Source organism: Ochotona curzoniae, unplaced genomic scaffold, assembly GCF_017591425.1.
Source record: "Ochotona curzoniae isolate NIBS_2020 unplaced genomic scaffold, NIBS_Ocur_1.0 scaffold_2476, whole genome shotgun sequence".
NCBI lineage: Eukaryota > Metazoa > Chordata > Mammalia > Lagomorpha > Ochotonidae > Ochotona > Ochotona curzoniae.
In genome coordinates, this window is record NW_024467095.1 from 15,586,221 (window position 1) to 15,597,352 (window position 11,132).

Below are 11,132 nucleotides of genomic sequence, written 5' to 3' on the forward strand. Positions count from 1 at the left end.
TTTATTTTCAAGTGTGAACATATCACACTGTGATCATTTAAATAGTACACAGTAGTGAAGATGATCCTCTCTAGAACACTAGCTGTGGAACACCCTAGCCTAACTGACCTTCCCTCCGCTCAGTCCCTGGCAACTGAAGGAAATGATCGGTCTGTGAAAAAAAAATTCTGAAATAGGAACTTCATGACTAAAACATTTTATCACTCATACTTTTATTTGACAAGAGTTGCTGAATTGGTAAGCATTTCTGTAACTCTTTATTTGTATATGAAATTACCTCTTAGACTTTTCATAGCATATTTTATCTTTAAACATTTGTATTAAGTAGGGTCAGCACAGTAGTGCAACAAGCTAATCCTCCGCCTGCAATGTTGGCAGCCAGTGTAACCACTGGGTCGAATCCCAGCTGCTCCACTTTTGACCCAGCTCCCTCCTGATGCACATGGGAAAGCAGTAGAGGATGACCCAAATGGTTGGGCCCTTGTTACCCACATGGGAGACCCAGGGGAAACTCCTGGCTCCCAGCTTTAGACCAGCTCAGCTCTGGCCATTTTAACCATTTGGGGATGAAAGATCTTTCTTTGTGTCTCCCTCTCTCTGTAACTCTTTCAATTAAAATAATTTTTAATCCTATTGTTTTATATTTAAAATGGCCATTTTAAAATACACTATGCTGAATTAGAGAGCAGTTGGTACGGTTTTCAAATTAATTATCTGTAACTTTCAAATGCACTACAATACTTGAGGGGTCTAGAAATCACAAGGTCTTGTTTTCCGTCTTCCCAAGTGTCTACTACCCTATTCCTAAATAAAATCAAATAAAAAATAGAACTTATGTTATCCCTAGCCTGACAAGATGGGCAAGAGAATATTCCATTTTGCTCTCTAACAGATTTCTCAATGAGATTTTCAAAAAGTGGCATAATGTAGGTATTTCATATCAAATAACTTCCCACAAGCAGACTTGCCCTGTCAGATAATGGATTGTAGGCAGAACACTAGTGATGTCCAGATAGGCTAAAAAAATAAGAAAGTTGGGTTGTTTTTGTTTTTGTTTTCCCCCAAAATCAGATCTGTCTCTGTTATCTGTATCCTTTCCTTTAAATTCTTTCTGATTTGGGTGCCAGTTATAGAGTTTTCCTTTATTTAGTCTTTGATTGTTCTTTCTTGAACCCTAAGTCTGATTTTACAAAGACTTGATTCCATTAGAGGCTTTAGGTATGATGATTTTAATGTTTGCCTTTTTTTATTATTGGAATTTGTTAAGAATTTTTCTTTTTAGGTCTAATATTTTTAATTTGTAGAGTGGAATATTGTTCAATGAAATGGAATATATAGTTGTTGTCATGGCCAGGAAGCACTGTCCAAAGTCTAAGCAATTTTAATATACTGTATAACACTTAGCTTAGTTTTTATTTTCTATTAATAGAGTCCATCATTTAATAGATGCACTCTTGCTATTTTTAATCAATATTTCATATTTATTTTCATACTTACTTTGGTGGGACTTGGATTCTGCCAGTACAGTGATTATTCATAAGAATATTGCAGACCACTTGAAAGAAATATGTTAAATCACTGAAAATAGCAGTCTTAAAACCTCCTGTTGTTATACTCTAACTGTTTTTCCTCTCCAGGGTCCCAGTAACCTTCTTTAAAAAAAATAACCAATGTCCAACTCCCCAGTCTTTTTAACTTTGAATATCAAGTAATAATTCTTTCATTCTTCTTGATATTTCAACTCCACAATATCTTGGTTAATTACTTGTTTTTAAAAAAATCCTTGCATGGAAAGAGATAGTCTAAATTTAGTCCTATTTGTAGTTGTGTTTAGAATGATAAATATTAATTGTTTAAAAATTATATAAAGACTTGTCAGTTGTTAAGAACCTACTTGCATTTGCCTTCCAACTCCATAATTTTCCAGCTGCATGATGTTAGGCACATTACTTGGCCATTTGAAACCTCAACTTATTCATCTATAAAAATTAATACAAATGTCTGCCACATCAGAGTTATTAGGAGAATCAGATTCTCATGTGTGTGAATTGCACAGTGCAGGACCTGGCATATGTCAGGTGCTCACACAGTTCTAATGTCATTAGCCTGCAAATCTGAGGATTCAGACAGCCATTAGCTAACTGGACAATTTACATGCCAACATTTGCAAGCAACCTGGTAGAATCGAGTAGCAGTTACAAACTGGAGAGGTTATTCCTCAGTTAAATAGTGTATTCATATAAGTGATGGCTTGGATCGTTGCAGAAGCTACTGATTAAGAGTCATTATAGCAGATTAAATTCCGATGATTGTCAGTTCTTGACCAACTCCCAGAAATGAACTATAGAAATTGACCTTCAGTTCCAAGTAGAAGTTGTAAATAAAATGGTAGATAAGTAAATAATGTCATGAAATTCCAAAATTAGTGGTGATGTTGGTAAGTTTGTGATATGTAACCAGTCACCTTTCAGGGAGGTCCAAGTGAGGCTTTCTGTGTCTCCAAGATGAGATAACTTTTTAAAATTAGCTTTTGTCCTCCCTCTGCAGGAGAATTTGCAGCCTTCAAGTAGCCACACCATCATGGCAGCATCTACTCTTATTTCTTAAGTCTTGTGTTCGTAAAATTTGTTAACACCAAAACACAGTTCTGTTCCTCAAATCCTTTTTTAAAGATACAAAATTTTCAATGCATAAGCTGGTATGGAACAGAATGGAGTTTCCTATTCAAGAGAAGAGGGAAGACTGTTTTAGGATCCAGAAATCTCTGCTGCCAGTGTTTCTTCTTCAACACAAATACTACGTGCACACAAGTATGCCCACTCCCAGGAAGAAAGGAGAGAGCCTGAATTCTGACCTTTTGACGGTCAGGCATGATGGAAAGAAGCTGCTGCTACAGCTTGGGAGATTTGCTATGGAAAGATTTGCCAGTCAACTCTGCCCTTCTAACCACCAGATGGATATATGCCTGAACATTTGACGGGGCAGTTTCAATCACCATGTATCGTTCTCTTTCCTGTTCTGGGATTTTATTGTGGAGCTCTTTCCCCTAGCTGTCACTGGTTCCTTTCTGAGGGATGGAACAAAAATGCAGTATGCCTTCTCTGTGTGGGGCATGTTCAGCCCTTGACCAATTTCCTCAAGATGAAGCTCTTTAAATAAAATGGAGGGAGAGGGGGAAATGTTTTTATTAAAAATAAGTAAATAGATAGAATGGAGGGTGAGAGGTGACAGGAGTGTTTTTGGTATAGGGAAAGGGCATGCTGCATCTTGATCCTGACCTCCGGGGTCTGTGGCTTCCTGTTCCTTGCTCATGAACGTGTCTGCCTAACCACGCAGGCTGGAGAATGCTGGCACACATTGCCGCCTTTGGTCAGTGGGTCCAGCAGTTAACATGGGGTTGGGATGTTCTTTCTCCACAATGTAGCAAATTCTCAGGAAAATATAATTTATATCTTCCTCCTAAGCTCTTCCAGTCACCAAATACTTACGTGGCTACTTTGTCCAGAGCATAAAATGCCATGGGCAATAATTAATTTAAAAACCTACAAAGCCTGTGAGAAATGTGTGTAATTTAAGTGTAAGATACAGGTTTTAATTTCTGAGTTTGTTCTATTTTTATTATATTAAAAAGAAAATGAATCTCAAATTTAATTGAATTGGAAGAAAAAGAACACATCCCACCAAGATTGTATGTCCCTGTATTTTTGTTATATAAATAACATTTAAAAAAAGATCATTATCCTTGCTGTATCTAAATATGGTCATAGAATGACAAGTATTTATAATTTTTAAATTAATGATACTTGCTGGATCCACACTAAATACCTTTGCTAATAATCTCACTGTTTCTTCTGACTGATTTCTACACTACATCCTGCACCTCTCTAATCTTTAATCTTTTTTTCTAGAATATACAACCTAAAATAAATGGTGGTGTCTGCATTCATTCTCCTCCTTTCTTTTTTCCCAAGCCTGGTCTTCAAAAGGTTGAGTAATTTAGCATGTGAATTCCTCAGGCAGAGAACAGAAATTTTAGAAATGATGGGACCAATGAATGGTATGTAAAGCCTTATCATCAGTTGTTTTTATAGAGTTACTGTGGTGTTAAGAATTGAAATTTTTCTTATTTTTTCACAAATGAAAAAAATATATTCTATTTGTAACTTCCATCAACCTTTATTAAAGGGTAGTGTAAATCACAGTTTGCAAAGAAACTGATTGTGGCTACGTTAATGGCAAATACTTCCTCTGTCAGGAGTATAGGATCACTTATCAGGACTTAAGAATGTAAATCAAAGCAAAAGTAGCTGGCCCAACTTAAGCTATAGCCAAGAACCTGAGAGAAAAGTGATACAACTTAAATCAGGGAATTAGAAACTGCTTAAAGATTTCAAACTGGAACTCCTGGTCCCACTATCTGTATTTCAGCCTACACTCACTACCACTAAGGATATTTGCTAAAATACTTGTATCGAGTGAAAAGGTCTAGTGAAAATGTGTCATGGACTTGGGAAAGGTTGTTACAGAAGTTTGGAAACTATACTTAATTTGTTGGAAAAGCAGTATTCTGTTTGTTGTTTTTGTTTTTTAAGTCTTACATGAGTAGTGCAGTATCTTTAGAAACTCAAAAATGTCAGGGCTGGCTTTGTGCGTGCAGCATCAGCCATCCCATATGGATGCCCATTCAAGTCCTGACTGTTCCACTTCCTGTCCAGCTCCCAGCAGAGGATGACCCAAATCCTTGAATCCCTGTACCCATATGGGAGCCCCAGATGAAAGTCATGGCTCCTGACTTTGGCCTGGCCCGTCCCAGCCCCAGTTGTCACAGCCATTTGGGAAGTGAATCAGTAGATAGAAAAATTATTTGTCTCTCTCTCTCTCTCTCTCTCTCTCTGTCTGTCTCTTTCACTCTGCCTTTCAAGTAAGTAAATCTTTTTTTTTTAAGAAAATTGAAGTTATAATTCATAATTTGAGAAGTAACTTCTGTGCATATGATGCTGCCTCTCTGAAAAACACTGAGTATGTTTTCTTTTTAAATGTCTCTCTAGATGCTTTTAAGCTTCTACATAGCTATGTTTCCTTTACCAAGATTGGTTTAAAACTTGGAACTCAGTTACATGAAGGAAGCTTAGCATTGAATTTTCTAGACAAAGTCAGGGTTAAATGCTTTTCTTTCATTTTAGAATGGGGTGCTATCTCATTTGAATAAGGGGAGCAAACCTGATATCAGGTGAAGCTGTGCCAGGCTCAGGATGTTGAGAGATTTTCATAGAGAACTTTAAAAAAAAAAAAGTTTTTAGCCTTTCTTTGTTTCCACCAAATAGTTTTTCTCTAGTTTTTAAGTGACACGAAAAGGATTCTCCTGTGAGTTTTTATTTGCTTTATTTTTTGATGCTTAAACTACAGATAGACTTGTTGAGCTCCTAAGAAAATACGAGGAAGAAATCCTTGTTTGTGCAAAGCACTTTATGAATCACTTGTGTACAGTATCTGGCTGCTTCACCAACCATCCTGTAGGGCTGTCATTGTCGGTCTTGTTTGTAAAAGTGACTGTAGTGCCTTCTGTGCTGTATCTTATTTTTGATAGAGAGAAACCTTCTGAGGAATTTGAGAGGAACTCTAAAGGAATGTTTTAGGACCTACGATGTTTACCATTGAAATCATGTCGACCCTCAAAAGTAGTTTATTAAAGGAACTTGTGAATTAAAAAAAAAAATCCAATGTGATCATTTGTACTTAGGTGCACCTTAAAAGAAGATTCTATCCCCTCCCTGACTGAGATCTGGTAGGACTTTGGGGAGGCATGCTCACTAAAACCCATCCGAGTTCTATGTAGTCCAGATTGTGTGGGAGAAGGAGGAACATTTATAGAAGCAGATGATTCTGGAGTTCAGGCTGTCAACCTGAACTCTGTAAATATGTCCTAGATTCTCACTGGGCACAGTCACAGTCCTTGTGTTACACGATGTGATTTTGCATTTGTCAGGCACTGTTGGAGCTGCTACACAGCCCTCCTCCGCTCACACCGTCCCCACAGCACAGCCACCTTGCCAGCCTCTCACAGACCTCATCATCTAGCTTTAGTTTGAACATTGCAGAGTTCAGGTGACCTCTTTAAAAACTACCTCCTCAGAATGAGGTGATGATAGTTATTTATTTTAAAATATGAGGAGTCAGGAGCTCTAGGACATACAAAGGATTGAATTTTTTTAACTTTGATTTGTATTTACATTTTTGAGCACTCTCATGTTGTCCTAAAGGGCATTATACATTTAAGCAGTAATACTGTAAAACAAAACAAAACAAAACAAACAAAAAAAAAAAACTGTGTAGCTCAGAGAACCTGAATGTTGTTGAAAGTGGTACCAGAATCTGTTTAGGGATACATTTCAGAATTTCAACCTTACATCAATCGCATGAAATTAGTTAGGGTATCACTTCCCTAACAGTGATATAGTTTTCATTTTCAGTAGGCTTGGCCTGACAGTACATCTTCATGAGTTAGACACAGCTTTGTCACATGCACAGACGTTCCTGGAGACTGCCCAGCAAGGAGGGTGACAGGGCTTTCCTGTGTTGTCCGAGTTAAGGCTGGAATCTCAGCCCTGACACACAGGGACTGCAGACGCCGGCTGTCAGGCTAGGGAAACCAGAGCAACAGGCAGAAGGCTCCCTGGGATTCTTAGCAGCAGATAGTACAGTGGCCTCGCAGAAGTGGTGGAAGAGGCTCTGGAGGAATACCTTGACAATTTGCCAAATGATCTTACTGTGCCTTCATGATGCAATAACAAAGCTAAAATCTTAGCTGAAATCAGTGATACATGAAGAGAGCAGCCACTCTGGTTTAACTCAGCTGTGTTCCTGTTTTTTAGGCGTGCTTAGACTGCAAAGATAAATGCACTGAAGAGTTTATAGCCAAAACCACATTTAACAAATGAGGACACACAGGTAAATTTTCAGTGAATAAAATTATTTTTTTAAAAGCACATAATAGAAATATTTATCACATAGAGCAACTAAGTTGAAACTATAGGTCAGTGACTTTCTAGAGAAACTTTTGTACTCCCATAGGTTCTTTAAAGCATGGACCTTTTATACAACAGATACGTCTGAAAGACATTTTAAGAAACAGCTCTAGTTTAGGGTTGAAGCACTGTACGCTGTGCAGCAGTCATGTATGAAACTAGAAAGAAGTGCAGTCACAGGACAGCAAGGGATCTGATTGGCTAACAGTGCTGCTGCCAACCTAGACACTGAATTTTTCAAGTTTGAAACAAACTTGCCTCCCAGAACTTGTTTGCAAGTAAAGCTGGACTGTACTACTCAGCCTGCTTGGTGTGCAGTGGGATCAAGGAGGAGGGGTCAGAATTATGAATGACCTGGCCTGTGGGTGTAGAACTGGACTTGCTCCATGGTGTGGTTCTCATGTCTTGTTTAATTCCTCATGACCTCAGAGATGTTAGCCCACTGTCTCCAGCATCTTTTGGGTGTTTCCCTGAGCAATTGAGACATTGCTGATAACCATGGGCAGTTGAGCCCCGGATGAGGGCAGTAGCACGTCTGTGCCTGGGGAGAGTGAAGTGGCCAGTGTTTCATGGTCCATGCTCCCGGCTCTGGTAGCATTGGAAGTACTCGTAAGGTCATACATCTGACAGCTTTCCTTTGTTGCTTTCACATAGCCTGTTTTCCTTCTCTTTAGACATTTAGATGAAAATTTAATCCTCATTTTCATTATGTCTTATCTTCATTTTGTTCATTGTGGGAACGGCAATTAATTGTTCCTTTGAAGTCTGTTCTTTGAAGAGGATAAAGCACTGTTACCCAGCGCTTCAAAGAAACACAGCCAGTTCTCAGCTCAGTGAAGTGGGTGAACATTCACAGCTTCAACTTTAGTTATTAAATCAGCGTCATTAGAATGTTTACTTCTGTTGAGGTGTTCTAAGTACAGTGACTTAACTAGTTCTGCATGAGGACGCAGTCTGTATCTTTTGTGGTGCATTTTTTTAAAAGAATTCTGTAGATTGCAGTACTCTGAAAACAGAGAACTGAAATGTTTATTAGTGTTAATGTAAAACAAAACAAAACAAAAAGAATACTTTTTTGTGTACACACCACCTGCTTCTGGCCGGCTGATCCCATATCCAGCCCCCAGCAGGGCCGCCTCTCCCCTGCAGCACAGGTGTACCTAGGTGAGTCGAACAGGCACAAGGAGGCATGGCCAAAGAGGCTGTTTACAGGAGGACGAATGGGTGTTAGGGGGAAATTGCTTAGTGTCAGTTTTGCTTTGAAAATTATTGTTGCATTTGTGTGTTGGGCCTTTTTAAACCCATATGTTTTTGGTGGAGTCTGAGTTACACGGGAGATTGCAGACTAGCATCAGCAACAATGCTCAGAGACTAGGCACAAATGTAGAGAAAAATGGACCAAAATAGGGGTGGGAGTAGGTCTGGGGGTAGGGAAAAATTGTAAGGGTGGGAAATAAACTATAATTATCTAAAAATGTAAGAGTGCAATAAGTGCTTTTTACTCTAAGCTGTGAACGGTTTTTTTTAAAGAATCATTCCTTCCTGATAATGTTTGTGTCTGTTCCATAGCTGATTCAAACCAGCTGTGTCAACATACAATGCCTTTTTATTCATGTTCATTACCAACGTTTAAGTGGCTAACCTTTTTGTCTTATTTATCTTCACATGACTAGTTTACATGCAAGGGTGTGTCTGTGTGTGCGCACATGCTCTGTGCCCTTCCCCTGCCCCTGAAAACGCGGCCCTCGGGCCCTTTGGCCAAGCTACAGGGTTGCAGCCTGGCCGGGGCCTTCATGATGGCGCCTCACTGAAGAGACACTTGTGAGAACCTGACGGGTGGATGGTACACCTGAGCCTCTGCTCTGCGGCACCTGCTTCCCCTGAGCTAGGGCTGCACAGCTGATCAGGGGAGGGATTTCCACCACTCAGCAGTGGTGACTGCTCCTTGGTTTGGCTTAGACTAAGAGAAGAGAAACCACCTCCCTTTATACTCAATCCTTGGTTGGAGATATCTTCTGTAAGGAAGAGGGAACTGCCCCAGGTGTGAATTGCAGTGAGCTCACGGCCCGTCTCACCACTCCAGACCTGGGTCACTCGCACACTCCTCCATTACTGCCAAAGGTTCAGGTTTAGTTCACTTCAGTTACACCCACACATGGAAAGGCTTCTCATGGAGTCTTGAGGGGTGCCCAGTGAAAGGATGGGGACGTTTTAATTGTCCACGGACCTCTCTTATACCTGCTTTGCAAAAATTACAATGGAGTAACTATTTTTAAAGCTTATTTTTCAATTCATAAAAAAAGACATTTATTTTCAGTCAAATGGATGATGTCTCCCTCTTGTCCCTTAATCCTCAATGTTTGCTTGACTCTTTTCCTTTTTAAAAAACTTCTTCCCTCACCTACTTCCCGATACTTTGGTTCTCTTTCCTGCTCAGGTCCCTCATTTGTACTTTGGAGTTTTTCTCATGTAAATTTGTATAATGGAAAATATTGTTCAGTTTGGATAGAAAGCATGGAGAATTAAATAAAAAAGATAGCTGAAATCAGATTGAAGAATTTATTTCTGTGTAAAGTTATTTAAAAACTCTGTATTATACAAAAGGCAAAAAAAGTTCTATGTACTTGATGTGAATATGCGAATATTGCTATAATAAAGATTGACTGCATGGAGAAGCTTTTATCAAGATCATTTTTCTAGCACTGTTACATTGAGTAATGAGTAGCAGCATCCGACAGCTCTCCCAAACCGTGGGAAGACTAGGAAGTGTACGAGCCATTTCATACATACAAGTAGGTAGTGCTGGCTGGCACAAAGCTGCACTGCCCAGAGTCATGCCCGCGGCTTGACACCTGCTGTACCTTCTGTCCTGACCACTGCCTTCTGCCAGGCGTCGTGACGACCCTCAGGTATTTCACAGTGTTACAACCTTGAATCTTTAGTTTAATTACAATAACTTCTGTCCTTGTAACTGCAGTTGAAATGTGAACCCTCACTTAAGAATTTGGAAAAATCATCTGTGAAACAGTAGGATTCTTTTTTTAAGCTTCCCTAACACCAGTGTGTTTTCGGTAGGAACATAAAATGCACACACAAATACCTATTTGTCTACTTGAGTATGCCCTCCATTTTCTACTTCATTTTGTTTTTAATGCTGGTCATCCTAATAATGTTTTGTGCATTTGATTTGCTTAACTAATATTTGAGAAACTCCTAGAATATCTTCAGTATATATCAAAGTAGTAGACAAAGTTTCCAGAAAAGTTAAGTTTTAAAATTTCACCTGGAAGCCCTGCACCAGAGAACAGTGAGAAGTCTGTAGGAGGGCACGTTGTGGAGTCTGGAATCGCACCCCCCGTCCCTTCAGCCAGCCAGAAAATGCTGCCAGGGCCTACCCATGTGCTCTGCGCTTGCATGGTCTCGCCTGAAGGTCAGGGTTCTATAATAAACAGCCTTTATACATGATGAAAGAGTAACTGTTGACTTACTAAGAAATATACAAATTTTCTTAAAATTTAGCCAAGAATTATGAATGTTTTATTACAAAATTCTATTATTTAAAAAAGAATTACCACATTGCCTCTTCTGGATTTTTATCTAGAGCTGCGATCACTGGATGTATATATTTTAAGCTATATATATATTTCTATTGGAAAGGCAGATATACAGAGAGGAAGATCTTCTGTCCAATGATTCACTCCCTAAGTGGCCGCAACAGCCAGAGCTGCTCTGATCCAAAGCCAGGAACCCAGAGCATCTTCCAGGTCTCCCATACAAGTACAGGGTCCCAAGGCTTTGGGCCATCCTCCACTGATTTCCCAGGCCACAAGCAGGGAGCTGGATGGGAAGTGGGGCACCATGATACAAACCAGCGCCCATATGGGATCCCAGCACATGCAAGGCTAGTACTTTAGCCACCAGGCTACCGTATCAGGCCCAATCATTGGATACATTATCTGGATCAGTTCTCCACCTTGAGATGTTAGAGCAAGAACTCTTACAGTGAAAGCCTACCTGCCTAGGCTTCTGTGGCCAAATCCAGGTGGTCCTCCGTGCAGTGCTTTGCATTTCCCTCTTCTGTCATACACATAGCAGAGGTCATCAGAT

The 11,132-nt window shown here is 39.6% G+C and overlaps 1 protein-coding gene across 4 annotated transcripts in view; it reads left to right on the plus strand.

Moving 5' to 3' along the window:
* BRAF (B-Raf proto-oncogene, serine/threonine kinase) overlaps nt 1–3,946 on the plus strand; it is a 103,720-nt gene extending 99,774 nt beyond the window's left edge. For all 4 annotated transcript variants that reach the window (XM_041002376.1, XM_041002380.1, XM_041002381.1 and 1 more), the window contains one exon: nt 2,548–3,946. In XM_041002376.1, coding sequence (XP_040858310.1) covers nt 2,548–2,570 — 23 coding nt within the window. In that variant the 3' untranslated portion in view covers nt 2,571–3,946. The remainder of the gene's footprint in view (nt 1–2,547) is intronic.
* The last annotated feature ends 7,186 nt before the right edge of the window (nt 3,947–11,132 follow it).